Here is a 25400-nt window from a genome sequence, read left to right as displayed (position 1 = left end):
TAGTAATTGGGGTTACTGTGCGGGAACATGATGATATCGCGGGAACTTGTGACAATTCAATTAGGCCAGATCCAACAAAAAATAATTAGGGGGGCGTTAGGCCCGACTGGAATATTGTCTAGGCTGTATCCGGCTAAAGGCTGGAGTTTGCCTACCTCTGCCTTGTAGAATATCTCAGAATGTGGTCAGAAAAATGGACAAAGAGGACTGGGCTAACCTTAAATGTCACAGGGTCGAGATCTTAGTTTCAAGGTCTCTTTGTAGGTTTTGGGTGATCACCTTTTCCAAAAGGCCTCCATATTATCATATAGTTCAGTTCCCATATTCTGATCATATTGAGACACCATGTAACGTTCTTGACTTTTGCTAGGTTGGGTGTTCCGGACCACTAGGCTATTTGGTTTTTCTTCTGTAAATACTTAAATGAACAGCTTTGCCTAGTGTATGCTGCAGCCAGGCTGTTTTATAAACAGTTAAAACCTCAAAGGGGACTTCTCTTCAGGAGAGTGTAAATAATTGGCTTTTTTATCCAGAAATTTGATGTGAGGACATTTCCACCAAACGTGGTAAAGCAATTACTTCGAGTCACATTCATGGACGCACTAGTTAGTTTTTTCCGACAGTCTACCGTGTACCAACGGAGTAGTTCTTTGTACTCGGCTCCTTTGAGTTCCATCTTTATCCGTGGGCTGCAGTACCCAAATTTGGGATTCTATCACCTCCCACCCAAGCAATGCTCTTGATCATCTTCTCAGCAGGCTATACTTTACCTTTACTTTAAACTTAAATCTTTTGCTTTATCTGAAATGTTTAAAATGAATCCGTCTCTTATTGTACAAGCTGTTCCTTCTGGAAGGATGTACAGTATGTATAGCACAGGAAGAAGAAGCTGTTCATCTGGCTTGAGTGGGAGATTGAGTGCAACAAAAGTTCTGGAATTAACGAAAAAGCTGTTTTCAAGTTCTGCTGTACACAACTCTCTTGTGTTGCTATTTTAATATGATTACATTCTCCCAGTTACATTTCCCCGAATGACCATGTTCCTTAAGGCCACTTTTTCATTATCTGCAGTGTGATTCACTGCGCTTTTCATAGTGTGCCATATGCAAGAACATTGCATAGAGTGGAATGCATAATGTTCCCACTTATGTGTTGTGCTGCACTCCATTTTGACAGTCCCTTCTGCAAACATTTGTCCGTTTTGTGTGCTGCACCATCCAGTGTAATGAATGGTGTCAGCATCGCAACAGACAGCCGTACATTATGGTATATTGCACGGAACCTAAATTGTGAACAAAGCTGTACTTTGTTGAGCTTAAACTTGATGAATAGACTTGAGGCATTATTACTAGCACCCAAGCTTAGGAATCGTAATAAGTGGAGCCCCTGTTTCCATATAACGATGCACAACTCTAGTCCTCATGACATACGTGCTGGGATTTTGAGACAATTGCTTGGTGAATCATCTGTATTTAATTCATTGTTTTCTGTTTACTTAACAGTAATAATGTACTTGTAATATTAAAAGCAAAAACACAAAAATAGTCTTAAATGGGATGTTTAAGTGAGACACTGCTTGGCTCCAGTGGTTGCTAAGAATGGTCATGGTATAGCGGGACTGATGGCACCACTCCTCCCCGTGTTTCACACATTAGCGGATATTGGAGGTTTTTCTGCTGGTTGTGCCAGTGGAAGGAGAACTAACACAGTCATGGCAAGTTGAATTTTAGAGGATGGGGAGGGAGCCCTTGATTTGCAAAGACTTTGCCTCTTTGTCCTGAATGAGGAAGGTGACAGCATCCCATTAAAAAGCTAAGGACATATATTTTAAACATGTCATGTCAAAAACTGTTTCTTGTACCTAAAATGCAAATGCTAACTCTAAAGGTCCATTTACACCTATGTTATATCCCCCCTCCCCCCCCACACAGCTTCAGACATCAAAATGGATATCTAATAAAAATGGAAAGCATTTTTACAACTCAATTTATTGTTATACCAGTCATCCTTCAAGGGAAAATATGTATTACTTAAAAGTGTATTTTAATATAAAAGAAATTAAATACATTCTGTGCAAATGATGCGTTTCTTACTATGGCCACGCTTTTGTTGCATTTGGTTTCAGTAATTTCTGTCCCCACTCTGAAGTAGGTGCGTCTATATGTTATAGCATGGTAGTGATATGTTTGTTATTAGTATCAGATAAAACTGTCTATTTTTCCAGCAGAAACCAGTCATTTTATCTTTTTTCCTCTTCGAAACAGAAAATAGACATTTCTTCAGACAAAAGTCCTGGTTATATAAGCATCATTCGTTTTCTGAATTCACTGAGAAAATTCACATCCATCCTGGTGGTGAATTTTGCTTTTAGCTACTCCCAAAATATATCTTGCAAGTGAACTGTAAATTGACCCTGTTATAATTAATGCATGGATTAGGCGATACTTATGACAGTATAGGTGAGCTGCCTGACCTGTGTGAAGTGTCACAGCTTTGTACAGAAGAGTTATATGTGACATAGATGGGGTGATGGCGGAATGTACTAGCTTTTCCATTCCAGTCTCTTATTAAGCCATGTTTAGTTTTTGTGTAAATCGCATGAAACATTTTTATTGGAAAATAGAAGACTCGTGTAGTTAGTTTTTGCTGTTGTGCAGTAAATAATAAAATGCTTTGAATGAGTACTAGCCCACACTCTGGACTTTTCCCACACTTTTTGGTTTTCAATCCTAAAATAGAACATATTTATTTTCGATTTTAATGCCACTGATCTGCACAAACCTGCTGATAATCTGGAGATAATAGAAATGTTCCTAATTATTTGCCATAAATGATTGAAAATTCTTTATTCACAAGTATTCACCTGTTTTCCCATAAACCCCCTAAATAAGGATTGGTGCTTGAATGTCTCATATTTGGGTGAATGGAACCCAGTACTATATGCCAAGTGTCAGATGATATCAGAATAAATACACCTTAGTTTGAAAGACCCCAGAATCTAAACAAACCACATGGAGTCCAAAAAGCAAAAAGATAAGGAAACAAATAGAAACCTTAAGTAAAAATCACAGCTACCTGGGAACAGAAGCTGCAATTCATGGGACAGAATAAAACCTAATCGAAGCTGAACATTATGGAAATGTAATAAAAATGCTACTTTTGAAACACAAGATGGTAAATCATATTTGGAAAGAAGGAAAATTGTACATTTTTTAGTTGTCACTGGAACAGGAATGGAATGAAAGGGAAATGTTCGAATAGGGGCACTTGTTCTGTTAACTGGGGTGATTTTTCCTTACTCTCTAAAAAATCTCTTCTCACCTCCTGTTTTGATTTGAGACAGGAAGGAGCATGGAAATTTCCCTAAAGGGACACAGAGAGCAAAAAAAGAAAACAAAATATCAAAGGTTTAACCAGGTGTACCATACTCTAACACTATACGTTCCAGCTAGAAGTATCTCTACTTGATTCAAATGTCCTCACTGCAACGTGGATTGGGGCTGCTGGGGTCAATGATGTGTGACCTGATATCTGACATAATATTTATGTCCATTACAAAGCAAATTGAAAACAGCTGGAACACATTAAAGCCTTCCAGGGTAAGGCATATCTATGCTGTTAAACTGAACTTTACCGTAATTATAAAACTTTAAGCATATGAGCAGCAGGGTGGCTCAGTGGTTAGCACTCTGACCTTTTCAGTGCTAGGTCCCAGGTTCGAATCTCGGCCAGGACACTATCTGCATGAAGTTCCAGGCACTCTAGTTTCCTCCCATATTTCAAAAATATGTTAGACTAATCTGCTTCCCCTCAAAATTGACCTTAGGCTGTGGTAATGACATATGATTGTTAGGGACATTAGATTGTGAGTACTTCTAAGGGACAGCTAGTGACATGACTATAAACTTTGTGAAATGCTGCGTAGTATGTAGGTGCTAAAAAAAATACTGTGTAATATTAAAAATATTTGAAGTATATTGAAATGTATGGCTTAAGTTTACATATATATGCATCTGAGATTTTAACCATTAGGCATGGGTATATCTGTTTAGACTCAAGGATATACCTATTATTATTTTAAGACTTTTTAAAATAAAAAAAAAAAACCTTTTTTACTATGTGGAATTGCGTTCCAGTAGTAAGTTTTGTTACCTACCATTAAGTTTCATACAAATATATTTATATGGTTTATAGATTTTGAAATGAGTTGGAAACCAATATATATAGCCAACTAACTACTAATTGTAACATGTAAAATTATCACTGTCATGCAGACATGTGTTTTTATTGTGTTATCTGAGTTAAAAATTTGATGTTATAACAACATTGTTTTGATTACTATACAACATTGTTTGATAACTATACTATAGTATATAGTAATATAAAGGTTCTCGGCTTTTTGCTTTTTTGCTGTTTTGTAAACTTTGTAGTGTTGTGGCGGATCTGTATTGATTCATTGACCTTTTGTGGCAAACCCAATTTTCTCTTATCACAGATTGAAATATACTAAATAAATGTTCACATTCTTTCATATTTTACTTCTATTTGTGGGATTTTACAGATGGAAAGATATATAAAAATATTTATATTTCTAGTTATTGAGCAGGTTGTTCTGTTCTGTACAGTTTTGGCAAAAGAAAACAAATCCCAGTGGGTAAATGCCACTTTGGTTGGAGGATTCCTTTACCTATGCACTGAACATAATACATCCTTTTAAAATGTTGATCTGGTTCAGTTGTATTTGAACTACCAACCGACTTTTATGGTTTGGCCTGTTGATCGTGTGACATGTGGTTGCCAAAATGATTCTTATAAGAGATTGTGGTACAAACATGCTTGTTTGTATTGCATGAATATGCATAGCTCTGCTTAGCAGACATCCCCAGTACTTGACAGCCTCAGGGCAAACTAGTATTGTTTTGGATAGGAAAAATCCGGCTCTACCAACTGATTCTGCCCCTTAGGGCATTCAGACTAGCGTTTTTTTACCATGATGTTTACCGCTTCCAGGTGCCCACTGGCAAACACAAGGTGCCTGTGGTATCTATTTAATGTACACCGCTGCGTAATATGTTGGCGCTATATCAATCCTGTTTAAAAATAATGACCTTTTTACAGCTTGCATAAAGCTAGTGGAGCGGTACTTCACCCCCCCCCCTTTTTGAAGTCAAAAACTCTTGCAAAAAACATTTAAAAATGCTTGCAAAAGTGGTGAAAAGTAATCCTGACTACAACGGCTCGTCCGTCCGTAAAAATGTGCTGCAACACTGCCGCCACCAATTGACTGCAGGAAAACGAGATATTCAGTTACTCAGTCTGGTAACATTTTTTTTATTCATTTTTTGGAATGCAAAAATCTGTAATGTGATAATGCCTTTGGGCTCCACGCCCTATGCAGTGATCTGCATAGGGCCTATTCTTGGTTCATCCAGAAATGGCAAGATTGGATAAATATACGTTAACCCCCCTAGCGGTAATCCCCAGTCTGACTCGGGGTGTATTTTATTTGCAAAAAGGGGGTAATCCCGAGTCACACTCTGAGTCGCTTTAAGCTAAGAAAAACCCAACTTACCGTGCTCTGTTGTCGTACCCCATCGTCCTTCTGGTCCCTGCAGGTCCTGGGGACACGTCCTTCTCCTCCAAGCGCCAAGTGAAGAGCCGAGATCTACGGGGTTTCCTGTGCGGGCGGAGCTGCGGGAAATTCAAATCATTTTGTATTGGATTCAATACAAAATAGCTGTATTGAGTCCAATACAAAGAAGTTATATATATACAGTGCAGAAAGTCTGATGTTTTCTTGTGCTACAAGTCAGCTTGGAGAGCTTTGAATTTTCCTGACCAATTACTATATTTAAGCAGCTTAACCTCAGCAGTAAATGGGCTGGTGTGGAGCTGTTAATGAAAGATTACAGGAGGAATGTTGGTTCTTGTGTTTTTTTGTTTTTGTGCATACCCTGCTGGGTGCCACTGTCACTTTAATTTCATATGAAAGGTGCAGGCTCAGCTGTGAGGCTGCTCAGCCCTCCCCCTCCACAATGACTCTTCTACTGTATCCGAAAGTGAAAGGCACTGCATTGCTTCATGGGAGTTTCTATTGTCTGCTGATAAAATGATGTATACTTTCCAGGGTTCATCACTGTCCAGTAGGAGTGCTTGCTGGGGGAGGATTCACTTGTCAGGGATTTGTTTTCTTGCAGGGAATTTAAGGTTAATTATTTTCCTTTCATGCAGAAGGCTCACGCTTTCAGTAGGGCCACCTAAGATGACCTTCTGTGTTTGGGGAACATCACATTTCTAAAATAACTCGGCCTGGACCACATTATATTTGCAAATCAAAGGCACGCTGGCATTTAAGCATATTCATAATAAAACAAAAAGACCGCATTCCAAAGCCTGTAAGTGTTGCTCTCTGCATTCACAATGTTGTGTAGAAGTAGACAGGGTTTTCTTGCTAACAGACTTTCGATATCTATCTGTCTACGGTACTTTTAGAATTATGTCTTGCTGTTGGTATATTTTGTGGTCCAAAAAAAATTGAATTCTGTTCTAAAAATCAGTTGTCCATGATTCTGTTTGTATGAACAATGGCAGGCAGAAGTATCACTTTGTAAATTAAAAGGATGGTCTCTGTTAGCAAAGTCACACAGCCTACAGCTTATCTCTTCACATTAAAAAAAAAAATAACTTTTGCTAAAAGGAGACCCTCTGCCAAGTGTTTATTGCTGGCCCCCTCTGGGAAGATTCACTTCCTTTTGTACACCCTGTCTTATCACGGAATTTGAGGGTTTATCCAACATTTTGAATGGTCATGGATAGGTGGGGAAAGCCCAACAATGGGGATACAATTGTGTGGCATGAACATTTTGTTGACTTTGGAGAGATTTCCTCTTGAGTCCTTAGAAGAGGAAGTAAAGGACAATCTCTGTAGCACGGTGCAAAAAAATAAAAAAATAAAACATCTAGCGTTTTAACCATCTCCCTATACAAAACTTTCTGGACACACTTTATTTACGCATGTATCTACACCCACCGTTGTCTTTGCTCCCTGAGTCAGACTTGTCACCCTCTTGTAGGCTGCACCTGTTTGCACCACAGTGTAATGAGAAGCCATTGCGGGGGCGTAGCAATCAGCACCTGATTCACAAGCCTTTTAAACAGCACCTGGCCACTCCCAGTCCCGCCCACTGCTTTCTGGTTTGGCTGCACTGCCTCTGATGCTCAAACCATCCAACTGGGATCTGCAGCGTCTGCAGGGGGGAGCATGAGAGACAGAGAGAGAAAGATTTAGCTCAGTAAGAAGAGAAGAGGATGTTTCATTCATTAGACTTATGTAGATTGTCATAGAGTCTTTAGTTGTGCTATAAAGAGTACATGAACCTATTTATTACAGAAATTAAATTATGCAAAAACAGTAACCCTACAGTGTTCTTCACTGGCCTCTATAACCCCTCTACACTGATTGCAGCTGTCACCACCTTCTTGAATGCTGGGGCCATATATGATACTTATGATATATATATATATATATATATAATTCATAAATGAAAGAGCTTCTGTCTTTTCCAGGAATTGGAGGCTTCCCATAGTTCTTACCAGTTCCAATGTCTTAAAGAACCATTCATCCAGGTTTTATTTAGTGATAGTGAACAAAAATGTTGCCTTCCAGTTTCTTATGTCTCTGGGGGTAAGATTTGTTTGTGCATGAGGTTCCACGTTCCTCCATGTTATTCAGCATTTGCACATGGACTCCTATTTCCCTTTTTTATATTATTGGTGTATTTGGGCAGCGGGGGGAGTGCACAGCTTGGAGCGTTGGTGTGTACATTTTATATTGGATTGGGTTTGTGCATTATTATGCTGGAGGAGGGACAGTGGTTGACAATTCAAGAATTCAGGAAGCATTCGGTCCTTTCTTGTAGCTGGGGCGGAATGCGTCTTGAAGGATATCTAAAGAAAAGGTTCTAATGTGTTCCAAAAATGCAATGAGGATATCTGTAGTGCTCTATAACATGGCAGAATTCAGTTTATTAGGCTTTAAGAGCTTTCTGTCATGGTTATAGATGTGTAGCCATTGTGTATAGCTATTGTGTGTATTGTATTGAAACATCCTACACAGGTGCCATGCCTTTTGTCTGGTCTATAGGGTTCATTATACCCCCTCCCCTGAGGGCCCAGCCTGTACTCATAGAGCACAATGCTTACACAGCACAAAGGTGCCATTGCAGCACTTTCTGCAGAACTAGTCGGCAGTGTCCAAATCAGATGCCAAAATTACTGCCTGCCCTGGGGACACCATGTACATGACAGGTACCATCCCGAGCTTGGTGTATAGTCATATCTGTATTGTACAGGTGAATGCCTGACACCTGTATCCCAACACAACCTTCATAAATTGTCACTTTACTGTAGCGGATACGTTGAATGCACATGATAGTAATCTGTACCGGATACACTGCAGGCAAAAACCATTAAATAATTATATGAAATTTTTTATAAAGAGACAGTAGATGTATCCACAGCCTGGCAGATGGCATCACTTTCTTCATTATTATTATTATTATTATTATTATTAACAATAATAATAAACAGGATTTATATAGTGCCAACATATAAAGCAGTGCTGTACATTAAATAGGGGTTGTAAATGACAGACTGTGATACAGGAGAGGACTCTGCCCTGAAAAGCTTACACTCTAGCAGGTGGGGGAAATATCACACAATAGGAGGGGAGATAACATTAGTTATAAACTGTAAAATGAGTTCAGTAGAGATCTCTGTGCTCCCAACCTGCTGATTGGATAGTTTGGATAAAACCCGTAGCCTGCTCTCCTCCAATCAGCAGGTCCCTTGCCATCTCTACACCCAATTCACCTGGCGGCTAGTTCTGGCCCGCCCTCTCCTCTAGAGGGATTGTGATTGGCTGGAACCGAGTCACAGGTGCAGGTAGTCCAGCTGCAAAATATTATTATATAGAATGTTGCACTATATACAATGTAAGATTTTTTTTTATGAATTTGTCTCTTTCATATCTGCATGTATGAAGCTGTGAAATGCTTTTTTTTGCATTCTGTTTGCACAATATACAGCGCATAGATAGAAATATTATCCTGTCTCCCGGGTGTCCTCATGTGAAGCAGGCATCGGACGGTGAAGTGGGGTCGCTGGATCTTTGTAGTTGTGTCGGCTCAGTGCTGTGATCTACCTATGGGGGGTATTGTGTGCTGAGCCAGGGAACGCGGCGATCCAGGCCGGGTTTTAGAGGCAGCTGGTGCCGGATCTACTTCCCTTTGCTGGGGGTGGGGCTGCGGTCCTGTTGCTCGGAGGGATCTGCTGGGGCTGCTACTTAGCGGCGGAGGAGAGTGCAGGACAGCACCGTAAAAGAGGCAGAAGTGCAGCGGGCGCGGAGGTCTTGCTGGGCGGGATTGATGGTGGTGGAGCCGGAGCGGGGGAGATGTGAGAGGAGCCGGGCACACAGGTGAGAGGTGCCACGTACATGCAGTGTGTCACTCCGCGGCCAGCTGACACTGACAGCCAGAGGGAGAGGAGAGATGTCACCGGGGCTTAACCCGTCATGTGCTTCTATCAGCTGCACACATCCACTGCCAGTGTGCCTGCATGCTGCTAGAACTCTGCTGGCTGCATCAATAAACCATCCAACTCCTGTGACACTTCCACCAGGAGCCCACACACCCCCATACTTTGCCAGGGCAGGGGCACATCCGCAGGCACACACATACTCATGGCCATTGCATTCAGTTTTTCACCTGGTGATCCTGCCAGTAACACACTACCTGTGTTAGAGTGACAACATGCACCCACCTGGAGTGTTGTCACCCCAGGACAGAAAGTGTCTTAGATTGTGATGTACAGGGCTGTGTAGTATGTTGGCGATTTATGAATACAGATTAATAGTAATTAGAGCTATAGAACACCTCCCCCTACTCATCTCTGCAGCAAAAAGTCCACCGAGACAGCAGAGGCAGGAAGTTTTCAGGCTACAAGACTTCTGGCAGGATCATCCAGCTGTTTTTCCCACACTTTATCAAAACTCTTCCATCGCCCTGACCTATGTTGTAAATCACAGACTTGGGTATGGTTTGCTTACAATGTAACAACAAGTTTTTTTTATTATTATTCCTATACAGTATTGTTTTGTAAGCTGGGTGGAAGAAGCTGTAGGTGGGTGGCAGCCCCTGTATGGTGACCCAAAGTGTTAGTAACCAGCACCCAGCTAAAAGGGGCCGGGCACTGCTAGTCAGAGTAATCATACATTTCTTACTGGGTCCAATTGATGCTATTTTTTTTATTTGTTTGATGAAATAAAGCTGTATGAATGGTGCAATTTGTGTGTTTTGTGAAACTAGTAAAATATTTCCCTTGTCACTGACTTGTCTGTATTCTGCTTCTACATTTGTAACTTCTCATTCAGAATTGTGTCATCCTGTGTTGCAGCATGGGTGGTGTTTGTGCTGTACATTGTGGTGAAGGCTGCCAGGTCATATATTTATTTATTTATTTATATATATATATATGTATATATATATATATATATATATAGTGATGATTGATGGATTATCCTGAGATGTGTGTTACCTGGGTGTAATCTTACAGCAGATACTAAAATAAGGCTCCGTTCACACGGGCGGTCAGGTTGTGGGGGATTTAACGCTTCCTTATGGCGGGAACCGCTGTCTCCCGGAGGACGCTGCATGGTAGCAGCTCCACAAGTAATGAATTGGGGCGGCAGTGAGCGGTACCAGTATTAAACACGGGCTGTCAAAGGTGCAAATGTTGGTTCTTGAACACTCACAGTACAGCCGTGGTTCTTAAAGTGGCTGGCAAGATGCCAGGTGCGGGGACTGCTAGGTATTTCTCTATTCTGAGGCTCATATGAATCTGCCCCAACGTTAGGGGAATGGGTGAATGTGGGCATACACTTCATCCCAAAGATCAGTTCTTGTTATCTCGTTATGGATGCTTCTGTTGGCTTTTTTCATGAATTTTATTGCAAAATCTACCCAGTTTGGTAAATTTACGATCATTGAAATGTGATTTGGGGTATGAACTCAGCTGGATGGTGGTGGGTGTCCTTGTTTTCAAAATATTTGGCACAATGTAAACTGTAAATAAAAATCAGAGTAAGATTTGCAAATCATAGAAGCCCCATACATTGAATGGAAAATATAATATTGACAACATAATATATGTTCAAACTGAGAAATGTTATATAAACATATATACATATTGTTTTAAAAAACTTTTCCCATCAAAACATTTTTAAAAAGTTAGTATGGGACATGTTTGGCTTTGCGTTTCATCAACACTTATCATAATAATCTGTCAATATTTAGGACCCAAGGAGACCAATGGCTGTTGTTTTGAAAGTAAAATGTTGTCATTCTGGTTGGATAACAGGATTCAAGTTAACCATCTGTTGGGGTCTTCTTTGTTGTACTTTGTATTTCATAGGGCACCAGATAATTTCAGCAAGTGACCGGTCTGGGCTGCAGTCAGGCCAGTTTAGCCCCAGGGCTCCTACTACAGAGCCATGCATTTGGTAAACACGCGGAATGTGGTTTTCTTGTTTTGCAGAAATAAACAAGTGGAAAAAGAAGCCTGCATGGCAACTTGTGTCTCTTTCTTTTTTCCCTATTTATATTGTTCATTGTTGAGGGAGCCTTCCCAGATGTACATGCTATCCATGCCATGTAAACTTGTGAACCCCGATGTCATCACTGTGGCTGAACTGTGCACTGTCCCTCTAGTGTAGGGGTGTCAAACTCTTTCTCGCAGGTCAAATCTGGCCCACAAGGCCCTTTTTTTGACACCAACCCCCCCCCAAAGAATTCCAAAAATTAATTACATCTGGCCCGCCCACTACCACGTATTGTAGCGAGTGATGCCACTACTACAATTCCTGGGAATTCCCGTCTGTGGACCAGCGGCCTATGTGTGGCCCCGCATTGTTGTTTTTTTTCTATAGACGCAAGTAATGCTGGAATTTGTAGTCTTGACATCACTGGTGTCTATGGAACAGGAGGTGAGATATCTCTGCCCCTTCCACACATTACAGGTGCCTACAGTAATACATTGTAACTGTAGTTCTGCATGCAAATGATAGAAGCAGTACAGCGGGTAATTTGAATTTTCTATATCAGGCAGTACCAGCAGCAGGAAAACAATTGGTTAAATTATCCCAACAGCATTTCAATGATTGTAGTGGGGATTGTAGCAGGGAGGACTTAGTCAGTATTAGGCTACGGATCTATTCTAGTGTGCTGGAACATGCACAGAGAATCTCCATTCATTTCCTTACATATGGCAGGATCCACATGAATCTCTGTTACTACCTCACATCATCATTTTCAACACATGCTATACATAGACATTATTCCTGTACACCTATCATGTGACACAAAGCCTAGGCAGTGATCACATGGTGCCTGACTATCAGGGGCATTGTGTTTGTTTCAATCCATTAGAGACTGCATAGTGTAATATTTAGTGTCAGACAAACTTGTGATGTGAGAGGATGAACAACACACAGGCTGCATATATATATAGAATATAGAATTAGTCCTTTCAACCCTAAAGTATGTGTAGAGGGGTTTGTTTTTGTTAGTTATGGATGAAGTAGTAAACTTCCTCAATTTTTTCAATAAATTTTAAGTTTGGCCCCCGACTTGGTCTAAGTTTTTAATTTCGGCCCTCTTTGTATTTGAGTTTGACACCTTAAATGAGCTTATATGAGCAGGCAGCTTTATTTTATCCTGCATTTGTGAGTGCACCGATAAGCAGTGTGCACAGACCAAGGCTTCCTGCGGCATTCCGCCTCAGATCCATGATTTTCAATACACAATGGTGTGTTTTTACCCACAGAGCTGCCTGAAAGCCTAAAGGCTACAACCATCGTATGAGGGGTTTCAACCTTGTCCCTTGTGCACAGAGATCTTTGTATCATAGATGATGACATTCTCTCCAGTTTTACTTTGGGGAATTTTATTCTTAAAGCCCAACTAAACCCTAATTTGAAAAAAAGGCAAAATCTGAAAGCAATTATGTTTATTCAGAGATAAGTATTTTCTTTGGAACTATACTTTGAAAATTCCAAATCCCTATTGTGTAGCTGTGCTTGTCTGTTACCTTGTATCACTCTTCATAGATGGGTCTTCTCCTGCCTTTTAGTTTCCCAGTAACAGATTGAGTTCTTACACTTGCTCATCTCCTACGTCCTGTGACTTCTGGTCCTGCCTCTTATCAGCATTGATGGGAAATGTAGTCTAGCATCTATTGCTCCTCCTACTTTGGGTGTCATGTGATAACATCTGATCGGCACGCCCACTGGCACAGAGAGAGGAAATGAGCTGTAGTGCAGTGTGCACCTCATCACTCATCAATGTGTTAGTGGCAAGAAAATAGGATATAATAACCATTTATTTTATAAAAAACTTTTATTAGTTTAAATGGTATGTTGTATTTTATTATTTTCAAATAAAAACAGGGTTTGAGTATTTTATTTTGTCTTTATTTCAGTTGTACCCAACCTCCCACCTCTATGCCTGTAAAGTTGTCAAGTGCAGAATATGAAATTCCCCTACCCCTAATTCCAGCAAGCCAGAAAAGGGGACCTACCTATCTCTTACAGGGATCTTTCATAGTTTCATGTTATGTATGAGTTAATGCCCATCTTCCACTGCTGCTTTGTGTCACATGCCACCTGTTTTGGTTCTGAAGCCTTCTGTCCCATCTGCTAATGCGCCTCTGCAAATGTGCAAGATTGCAAGTTTTTGAGTAGATTATCCTAAAGCTTCCTTGGATACCAACATTGCACATTCCTAAAGGTTTTAGGACAGTCTACTAGCATGAGTGGCAGTGGTGGGGTGATTGGTGCAGACGAGGATTGTGTTATCCTTACCTGGGCACGAAATGAAATAAGAGGCAAGAAAAGTGGAGAGGAAAACGTTAGGATGGGAATGTTGTGGAAGTTGATGATAGGCAGTCTGTTTTGTGCTAGATGTCCACTTGGGTGATAAAATGAGATTCTATAGGAATGCTAACATTTTAGAATATATAATAATAACCCAAAAGCAAAATTAAATCACATGAGATTTAGATTCACACAGGGCAATAAGGACATCAAATCTATGTATCTGAAATACAGGAAAAACAAAAAGCAGCCCCTCGTTTAATGTGTAAGAAGATGATAAACATGATAGAAGACTCATTTTATCAAACAAGTTATTAGAATCATATGTCTAAAATGAATTAGCTGTCAATGCAGTGGTCAGTTTGTGTTGGTGTTATAATAAGTGGATTTATATTTTCTTAAAGTGGGAATTGTAATACAGAACAGTTCAGGTTACATGTCATCTGTTCTATACACTTCATTGTGATAAAAGCTTCAATACCTTGAATAATTGCATTGGACCTTAAAATTAAAATATGCACGCTGTTACGCTAGGAATATGGATCTGTTAGCCATTGAGGTCAGACCTAAAAAATTATTCGATTTTTTTTAGTAAATACAAACACACTTGTTCCCATGGATTTGTTAAGAAAAGCACTGAAACCTAACAGCCTTCACAAGACAAATAAAAATTCAGCCATGTGACTTGTCCTGAAGGCAATACCTACATTCTGAGCTCACCTGATGTTCTGCGGGAACTGAGGAGCTCTGGATTCCAGCCAGGCCTGAAACTGTTTTAAAGCCATCGGGGAAGGGCTGTCTTAGTCATCAGTCCATCATAAGATGATTCAATTGCAGGTGAATTCTGGTGAGCAGGATCAAACCCTGGCTACTCCAGTGCAGCAATCCTTGTGTTCTAGTTCCCCTCCGCCGTCTAAATTTTAAGTCACTAATGTTTAACCCCTTCTAAAGAATGTTTAGCCCTGTACATTTTCCACCCAACAATACAAAAGCTCATTTTTTACATACATTTACATGAAGTTCTTATCCATTTACACAAGTATGCAGTATTTTTTTTCTCAGTTGTATTGGCTATTATATCCATAAGTAAGTCACTTAATTTTAAAATCTTACATATGTACAGCATATGTGCATATGTGCTATTGTACAGATTTTCTCCCAAGATTGTAACACTTGTTGTTGTTAGGTTCTAACTATTTTTTTTTCACATCAAACTAATCCTGATATCCATTGCATTGCTTTTTGGACAGTAAAGTGTCTTCTTGTTTTGTATGTCAGCCTTGAGGGTAAAACTTGATGGTTAAAAAAGTTTGGAGTGACCCATCAGGTCCTTTCCCACCCATGGTTTTTGCGGTCTTGATTTGCCCTTCACTTCTGTCCCCATCTCAGGAACACCAAATGCAGTAGAAAGTTGAAGTGGCTGTCTGGCCTTCTGTATGTTACTGTAAATTAGAAGCGGGTCTTATGTAAATGTGTGCATTGGTTATTCTAGTAGCATCAGGGTGGTCAAATTTTCTTTGTTTAAACTCAACTTTGTGTTGAGTGTCTTTTTTTTTTATTTATTTTTTGTCCTTTCATGCTTAAAAAAAATCCTGCCCAGTGCAGAACAGCAGGAATTCCCTCTTAAATATTGAAGTATAATTGCTAATATGTTTATTATGTGTTCATATAGCATCATCATATTACAAAGCTCTTTATAGTACATGTTATGAGCACTCCCTCTAAGGAACTCAAAATCTGATGTCTCTAACATAGTCTAAAGACATTTTTTTGGGTGAGGTATATGAAAGAAGATTAACCTATCAGTATGTTTCTGAGATATGGGAGGAAACCCTTGCAAGCACAGGGTGAACAGAGGAGCTCCATACAGATAGTGACCTGGCTGAGATCTGAATGTGGGACCTTGCATGTAAAACATGCTGGCATCATGCCTTACAGCTATAGTTCATTGTGCCTGAAGAAAACTACCGTATATTTTAATGTTAGAGAAGCATTTAGGGAAATTGATTTGAAGTAGACCTTTTCTGAGAGATTGCAGGTTGACATTCCTAAGCTCCTTTTATAATGTACAGCTTTTCTGGTTGGTGCTAGTTGGTACAGCTTCTCCTAATACACTTTATAAATCACTGACCCAGAGTGAGTTTGCTTCTCAGGTATTCTGCTAATTACTACACAATTTGGCGCAACGTTACTTCCATGCTTGTTTCAGGTGTGGAATCCTTATCAGGGGAATATTTAGGGGTATTAATTCCCATGTAACGCCCAGGTCACAGAAGTTTGGTAGCAGCTTAGCATTCTCTTTAGTTTTTTTTTGTTGCTATGTAAAAACAAAATACAGAATCTGTGTCAGACATCTCAAATGATTGATTTTTTTTTTTTTTTTTTGCATGTGTTTGGAGCTAGGAACAAAATTACTATCTTCAGCAGATACTTGTGTTTTTATATAAAGAATATCTACCATCATACAGTATAATCTATAAAGTTTATACCTTCACATACCATCTTGATGTTCTCATGCAGGTTGCCATCACATTTTCCTACCACCAAGCCCTGCTGATCAGTTGTGGTCTATGATAAAGTCCTGCACAATGCCATTCTAGTTTTACAAATATCCGCTCTCTATTATAAAAAATTGTAAACAACCTGGCCACTTACTCTGTTTTCCTTTGGCCACTTGGTGCATGCTTTGGACTGAATTTACAGTCCGCTGCTGAGACATTATAACTGCTGGTGAAAGGCAGAGCTGAAGCAATTGATGCATCTGCAGGATCAAGTCATTGCAATGCTGCGTTCTGAGATTTCCTCAGTTGTGCCAGTCAGATGACAGCACTTTATCTGTTACAGTTCTGGACTGTGGTAACCCTTTTCCACCACCAGTCTGCTGATAGAACAGTAATCATGTTCACTTGGTTCTCTCCTCCTGTCAGTAGGTTCCCTGTACGTACATTTACATGCAGTGTGCCAGATTGGTTCATAGATCTGCCCTTTCCTCTTAGCCTGAGTTCATCTCTAAATAAGGTACCAAGTCAAATTAAAAGTAATAGTTACACCATAAAACTTTATTTAGTTGAATAATAAAGAGCGCGTAGCCTTTTTCCAGTTTGGTATATCTATCTTGCGTTTGTTTCCAAGTTTGTTGATTTAAATATGTTTGAATAAAATGTTTAAATATTGAACTATAAGAGCCTGCCTATTGTAGCCTTCTGCATCTTTCTGCATGATGAGGCCTTAATTTGAACTCGTTGCCAGCTGTTTGTATAGATGGCAGTTTTGTAGATTGCATCATTGATTTTTTTTTAGTAACTCTGTAACATGACTTCCTCATCCCACAGTTCAATACCTGGTTAGGAGTGATCTATATCGGCAAGCCCAAGCACTGCCACAGGGTGAGGAGCGTACATAGCCCTGTCCATGTGCTGAAGTTGCTATTTGCATAGGATCTTCAGGAAGGGGGATGGGTACTAACTTATCAGACAGGTGGGCAGGCAGTTGTAAAGGTAGGATATGGATGCAGTGAAAAATAAAAGCAGTTAAAATGTATCAGAATATAGAATTCTGTTGGATCTTCCACCTGCTATATCATCCAGTCCATCTACTTCCCTGTATGATTAAGGGAAAAAAACACATGCTTACTAGCTCTTGAAGTCAAGGGTTGTCTTCCTTGTATCGTTGTTCTGTGCTCCCTACCTTGCAATTTAGGATGTTGCATCATCTGGGCCATGTGTCGCTTCCTGATTTTACATCCTCCTGGGATATGTGAGGTTGGTATCCTGGGAGGCTGTAGGCAGGAGGGTGCAGCACTGTGAAGGGGGAATGCAATTCTTTGGTATTGAACAACTATAATGAAAATAGATTTTGTTCATTGTTCATAAAGAAGATTTAAACCTTTTTTTCTATTTAAAATTAGTTTTATTGTTATTAAAATATATCTCTGTTAATACTCACATACACATTTATATGGGTTTACATTGAAGGCAGTGATGATGTGAGAAGGTGTCAGGATACCAATATAACACAGTGGTCACATTATTTATTATGTTACTAAATATTGGTTTGCTTATCACCCGGAAACCCCTGGTTCAGGAAATTATTCAGCTTCTTTGAGCCTTGTGTATGAGCATTACAGATTCTGTAGCTGCACTTTTTTCCCCCCCATTTCCCATTTTTCCCCCCCATTTCCCATTTTTCTGTAATGATCACACAATGAGTGTTTTTGCAAAGACTTCATTTCGGTAAAGATGACAGTTTATGTTGGAATCTTCTTAGCATTGTAAACTTTTTGTCATTCCTTTTTATTTTTGTTATATGACTTCTGCTTTTAGAAATTTTTATTTTATATGTTAAGTATGTTCAATCTGTCACATTACAGTTGGATGACAGTGTGTGTGTGTGTGTGTTTTTTTTTTTGCACATGTTTGAGGTAAAGTCAGAGGACAGAATATTTTAAAAATGGCTGAGAACAGATGTTTGTGAAGGTTTTTTGACTTTACACACTCCATATAGACTCAAAATCATTCTATGAGGAGTGAGTTGGTATTTCTTTGGATTTCTTGAAACCAATGTCTGCCTTTCCTATATAAACAGACAACATTTCTTTCTTGTTTTTACTATTATTGATACATATTGGGGTTATACAAATAAGAGAACATTTCCCCTACACCATTATTTATTTATTTTGGTCTTCCAGGAAGAATTTTGCCAGCCCCCTTATTTTATTTATTTTTTGATTACCTTCATTTCATATACAGGTAGCCCCCCGAGTTAAGGACAACATACGTACGACTCATAGATATGAACAGGGCTTCCCTGCTCGCTCCTGTGCAGGATGGAGGCTTGATGGGCGGTGGAGGGCGGTTTGCATGATTTTCAGAGGAAATCTTTTGCTAAATGCAGCTGAGGTTTTGGGTGATCTTAAGAGATGAGCTGATCTGTAAGATTGTGTAACTATTGACCATGACAAGCAGTTGTTTACTTTTGCACAGCATCATCAAAGCACAGCTTGCTCCTGGTAATGAATGTCTACACTCCATTAGGTTGTGTTTTTTTTTTTTTTTTTTTTTCATTTGTTTGTGATTAGCTCACAGTGAGGATTTTACACAGTAACTGACACCACACTGCCTTATAATATGTTGAGACAAACATCTGTCCTAATTGCATTTATTAAAATAATGTACATGTTACGACTTACATACAAATTCAACTTAAGAACAAACCTACAGTCCCTATCTCGTCTGTAACCTGGGGACTACCTCTAACTATATTTCCTATAACTGTAATTGTGTCTGTTAAGTGTTTTTCCACCCTACCTTCCCTAAAATGTAAACTTTTAGGTAAATTTATAACTGATTTTTTTTTTTTGAGTTATGAAAAGGTTAAACCTCTGCTAGAGTTTTATTTCTGCCCTTTGTCATCATTGAAATTTCCTTTTATTTCCTTGCCTAAGGACAGCCTAACTCTTCTAGCTTGATTTAAATAAAAAAGTTTGGTGGGTTCCTGTTCTAGTCTATGGGACAAAAAAGTTGCCCCAGTGAGCATAGACAAGAGATTCTGTATTAGCTGCTACATTTCTCATAACTCTAAGTGACTAAAGTCTCGTGCAGTAAGTAATCAGATGTTGCAGCTCGCACCTCTGCCAAAGGCTGTGACAGATGACCACAGTGTATTGTTTGTACAAATAACTCCCCAGCAACTCATTTTGGCCTACATTGTGGTTAGGCATAGCTCTGCTACGTGTGCATCTGCTAAGAAACTAAAACACCAACATTCAAAGAAACACATAGCTTATAATTAAAAAAAAAAAAAAAAAAAAAAGTTTCTGATGTTTGAGAATAGCTGATGGCAAAAAAAGCTGATCAACTAAATGTTAATGTTCTTATCCTGGGTAAGATTTAAAAAAAAAAAAAAGGAATGTATTATCCTCTAAATTCAGGTTGTCATGCACCCCCAATCTGGACTGGGAAATAAAAAGCATGGTAAATGCCATAGTAAAAAAAAAATCAGCATGAATAGTATTAGATAATTCCATGTTCTGCTTGATGGTTATGGTGCAGTTACTGCTTCCTTATGCCCCTGTTCCACTTCCTTTGGTGAATGCTACACTTGGGGATGAATGGGGATACCTTTGGGTGGTTTGGTGCTGCCCACTGTCATCTGCTGCAAAATGTTCAGTTGCTGCTTTATCTGGAAGCAGAAAAGCAGCGCAAACGGCATCTTGCATGGTTCTATCTGCTTGGAGCCACACAAGTGCTCAAACACCTGCAATAAAGGACCTGCCTGGTCAGTTTTATTTTTTATTTTTATCTATAGTTTGTGTTATAAGTACTTTATGAAGTTCAGGTGAAAAATTGTTTGATTCTACCACTTGCTACATTCAAAAGGTAGCATTGTGCGAGTGTTTCCTCTTATTTCAAATAAGGAAAATCAATTAACAGTGATAAAAAAATTCAATACAAAAATCTTTTTTTCTGTATATTTGAGATGTTTTGATTTTTGTTTGCAGTACAGGAAAGCTTCTGCTGTTCTTCGAAGTCAGGAAATAATAGAACTAGTGAAGGCAGTTGTATTTAGGGTCCTCTTATATTCTTTATTCTCCATTACCTCCTATAGGTTTAAAGATTCTGAGAAAAATGGTCAACCACTAAATAAATGCGTGGGCTGCCTGTTTTATTTTATTTGAACCAAAATTAAATTTCCTAGTGATTGTTAAAGACTAATGGCTATATTTATATTGCAATGAAAACATACAACAAATATTTCCTGCACTGGGTGGGCAATGTATTTGGCAATAAAGTGGGGGATTTTCTACATCATGACCTATAGGACTGTGGCTGCACCACTGAATGGATACCAGAAATGCAATCTTGACCTTTGGGGTCCAACCCCTCTGGTTGCTTATCTAATGTTTGTCTTCTCTACTAAAACTTTTCAGTTACCATGCACTCCTATGTTTTGCCGTAAATGTTTTTTTTATTCTAGCGGATCAAATTAACCTTTCTTAATTATCTGTTTTACAGCTGGAAACCCTAATAAATGCTTGTTGCCTGGGATTTTTCAGGAAGTAGGACTTTTTTTTGCCTGTATAGTGGAAACAGTGTTGTACACTAATGGAGGACAAACAAGTTCTGTTTGTGTCCCTGTAGATATGTATGTAGATGTTTGCATCCCTCCACAGTGTTGCAAAGATGTGATGTGGGAGCAGAAAAAGAACAACTGCGTCCACCCTTTGCCACGCCTTGCACACATCAATACACTAAAAGGTTGCATTGTATCACAAAGCTTTTTTATGGTATTCGAGAATTACTTTAAAGAAAAAAAGCTCGTAAAAATGTTTGATGATACAATGCTTTCTTTTATTGTTTCTTAAGGTGACCAGACTGTCAGCCATTTCTTACTTTTAGATACCTTTTTTATGGGGGTATGATAGTAGTTGAGGTTTGCTGGCAGGCAATGATTTCTTACATGCAAGCTCTTATGTTACTTAAGGAAGAAGGGCATAAGATGTATGATATAAGGACAGTCTGAGCTTTACCAGGAGCCTTTTTCTGTAAAATAGCTATTAGCATTTTTCCATGTATAGATCATATTGCTGAAAGAAGTGCCGAGATGAGGAACCTCAAAAGTGAGGATTTATGTTACCTTATTTTAGTGGGCATGACTTCTTACAGCCTGTATATCTTAAAAAAAATAAAGTCCTTTTGGTTTCCTTAACATCTCATCGGCGTTATACAATAGATTATCTGGTAAACCTATAATTTTACTGGATTTGTATGCTGGCTCTTTGGACTTTTAAACTTAATAACTATATATACTCTCTGTGTTACAAGTTTAAATTTAATATCGTGCGAAGCACTTTAGATTTAATCAACTATTTGTTTGTGTATACCTCTTCTACTTTTGAGGTCAGGTGTATTTGTTAACCTAAACACCCATGGTTCTGGTTCTGTCCCCTTGCTGAGAAAGAACTGATCGAAATTAAGCATTTGTATAGGACATTTGGTCATGCAAGGAGCTACATAGTTAAAGAAAAGCTTTTTGAGTTAACTTCTACTTTATCAAGTGCAAACAAAAGCAGTGTTTTAACGTATGTATTTTTTTTCTTCCAGGCCTCGGAGTAGAGGAAAAACAGTGCTGGAGGATGAAGATAGTATGGATGGACTTGAGGCAGCAGAACCAGAAAACTCTGCAGACACAGGTGAATGTCCAGATGCTGCTTTATTGTTCTTCAAGATTGAAATCTATTACCGCTAGCTTTTAGACATTTACACAAGCACAGTCCGCTTCATTACATTAAGCACAGGTGTATTTATATGTTTAATGCTAAGGTAGTCCATTTGAAAACTGGTGTTTTCAGCACCACACCTCTGTGCATGGTGATGGACTTTAATCCATGTGTGCTGGAAAGGTGGATTGCTCTCATCATATTTCACTGCTGGTGGCAGTGAGCGGTACTATTACCATGGAGCTACATAGTACAAGAAAGCCGTACTAGTACTGCTCACTGACACCCCTGTATATTCCCTATGGGGCTGCCACAAGGAGATGCTACCATATATTGTGTCCCTGAGGGGCAGCGGTTCCTCGCATTAAGAAGTGGTAAACACACCGTAACCTCACCACAGGGGTGAACCAATCCTTAGTCTAGCCACACAGACATGAAGTGTGGAATTACTATATGAAAATAAAGGCAAATCGCTTGCAAAAGAAACTAATGAAGGATATATCTTGCTGATATGACATTTTAAAAAGTACCTTTATGTTTGTGAAAGGTGGGTTGAGCTTGGACTATTGATGCAGAGAGAGATGGGGAGCCAGCAAAATAATCCCACCAGCAATCACCCAATACAGAAAATGAAATTGGAACTTCTGTTGCTGGGCTGTTAGTAAATTCGGTAACATCTATGTTTTTTAGTCTATACCATAGAGCAGAGTGGAAGCACAAGATTACAGTAACAAATTAGTCCATAGATTGTAATACACATTTCAATACTATTTAATGTACAGCGCTGCGTTATATGTTGGCGCTATATAAATCCTGTTTAATAATAATAATAATAATAATAATAATAATAATACACATTTATTTGGTTTTCAAAAGATTTATCAAAGGGGTAGTTTGGCATTTTTATTTTTTTCAGCATAGGTTAAGTGTGGCATTGTAAAGGCCAATAATCTAAATGGCTAAATCTTTGAATGTTTATTTTTACCCCCCAGACATTAAAGAAAAACCTGTGGAAGAGGGTGCCCAGACTGAACCAGCGGACAGTGAGCAGCTAACACCCATTCTTCAGCGCTCTTTATCTGAGGAGTCTGAGCCCTCCACTGCCTCTGTGGGAGTTGAAGCCAAAAGCAGGTCTGTGTGTACTGAGTAGACTGATGCTGAGTCAGGGCTGGGGGAAGGGACCTAGAGGGGGAATAATTGAACAGGGAACATGGGGAGTGAGATCTGAAGCATAAGCAGGCTGCAAGAGCAGCTGCCAAACTAGATCCTGGATATCCTAATTAGTGTAAAATGAGTGAGATCGAGATAGGTGCATCCTGTGTCCTTGTCTTAACAGATGTGCAAAAGGTTTCTAGGGAATGAACATTGGTGGAAATTCTTTTATAAATTTATAAATTGTTTTAAGTTGACAAACTGCCCCTTCCTGACCTAGAATCCTTCAGTATTTAGGCTTGTGGGATATTAAAGGCATTAAGAACAACGCTTGTTTTTAACAACATATGCAAGTACTCTGAACCAGTGATTTCAAAACTTCCAGTTCACAGTACCCTTTTTCTTCTTCTTCTTTAACCTCCCTGGCGGTATGATTATTTTAATATTTTCAAATGTCCAAGCGGTCCATTTGACATTTAAAAATGCTTCCTATTTTAAAAATGCTTCCTAATCCTATTTTAAATGTCCGGTCCCCTAGCGCACACCTTCCCGCACACATATATGTTCCATGCCCGCCCAGCATCTGCATCCCCTGGGCTCTCGTCTCCCAACGTTCGGGTGATGCGAGGCCAGGGGACACAGATGCCAGGCCAGCATCGCCCGCAGATGCCACTGGCTAATGGGGACCAAGCCCTCAATTCCACCCTGAGTGAGGTTCGGGGTTACCGTTTTTTGTAATGAAATTTAACCCCGAGCCACATTCAAGGTTGCTGACATGAAGGTTATTGCACCCATAGGTCTGCAAATTTTCAAGCTTCTTGCTCAGTGAAATTTGATTTTTACAGTATCAGATAAGCATTACTGGTGCCATCCATTGCTACCTGCCGCCTGCCCATGTTGTCATAGTATAACATTGCCAAATTATCTAAACTCGGTCACTAAAAAGCTTTACAATATTTAATAAAATAATTCTATGGAAATCTTCAACCTCTTTCAATTAGTGACTTTCATTAAAAAAGTTGTCCCTTAATGTGCAAACCCCTGCCTGCTGCCCACCTGTGATTATACTTATCTTTCTTTCTGATCCAGCAATGTTTTGTCCCATGTGGTCCCAACTGGCTCCTTTGTATCTTGTCCGAACTGGCCCATGTGTAAAAGCCCCATTTATTCCTTTTGGTAATACATAAGAACTTCTGGAAGCCATCGTGTATACAGCTTATCTATAAGAATAAATAGGACCATGGCAGGTATGTTCAGGAGTTCGCCTGGACCATGTGTGTGGATGGATCACAGGATCAGTGTGCAAAGTAATATTCTAGGTGGGCTGCACTCAATATTTGGTTAAAATAAATCTGAAGTAGAGAGCTAGGCAAAGATTCTGCATTTTACAGCGCTGCATGATATGTTGGCGCTATATAAATACTTTTTTATTATTAATAATGATAGATGAATGTAATATCTTGTTTGACTATATGGAAGTTCCCAAGAAAGGATTAACTATAAATGGCTATCAATGGATTCCTCCACTAGCAGAATGATAAAAGTAGTGAAACTCTGAAAATTTTGCATCATTCATGCTTAATAAGAAACACACACTTCATCTCTAAAAGTCTCCTGCATGATGTCTCCAGTCCCTGACCATCATTTTTAGCATGCCTACCACTTCTGACTATATGCTGTAGCATGTCTGCAGACTTGAAGAGCTTTCTCTAGCATTTTTACCTACCTGGGCCTTTTTAATTATGTCAGGGGCCCTCTGATTTTAAGTAAGTTAACCACCATTCGGCAAAAGGTTTAAATCCAACATTGGATTGGGTGGTTAGAGAGGGACTGTCCCTTTGAACTTCCACCAGATGGCAGACAAAACTCTACTTGCAGCCTTCACAGAGACAACAATATTAAATATTGGACTTTTGTATATACTACATACAGCAAAACAAAACCATTGTTATATCCGGTCATCTTTAAATGCTTAACTTTAGGTGGCTTTAGACAGCAGCTTTGTCTGAGCCTCTAAGAAACTCTCCCCACCATGCAGATGCAGCTTTTCACTGTATATACGCTTTGTGACATTGCTGAAAGGTGATCTTGTGTCCCAGTTTC

General features: G+C 39.3%; 1 protein-coding gene across 1 annotated transcript in view; it reads left to right on the top strand.

The window, feature by feature from the left end:
• The window catches only part of KMT2C (lysine methyltransferase 2C), a gene marked incomplete in the record, with an annotated part of 134348 nt that overhangs the window by 10849 nt on the left and 98099 nt on the right, over positions 1–25400 (top strand). Inside the window, 2 exon segments of the mRNA XM_072413394.1 lie at positions 22030–22118; positions 23138–23276. Coding sequence (XP_072269495.1) covers positions 22030–22118; positions 23138–23276 — 228 coding nt within the window.

Source organism: Pyxicephalus adspersus, chromosome 5 (assembly GCF_032062135.1).
Source record: "Pyxicephalus adspersus chromosome 5, UCB_Pads_2.0, whole genome shotgun sequence".
Lineage (NCBI taxonomy): Eukaryota > Metazoa > Chordata > Amphibia > Anura > Pyxicephalidae > Pyxicephalus > Pyxicephalus adspersus.
This window is presented reverse-complemented; position numbering and strand designations above follow the sequence as displayed.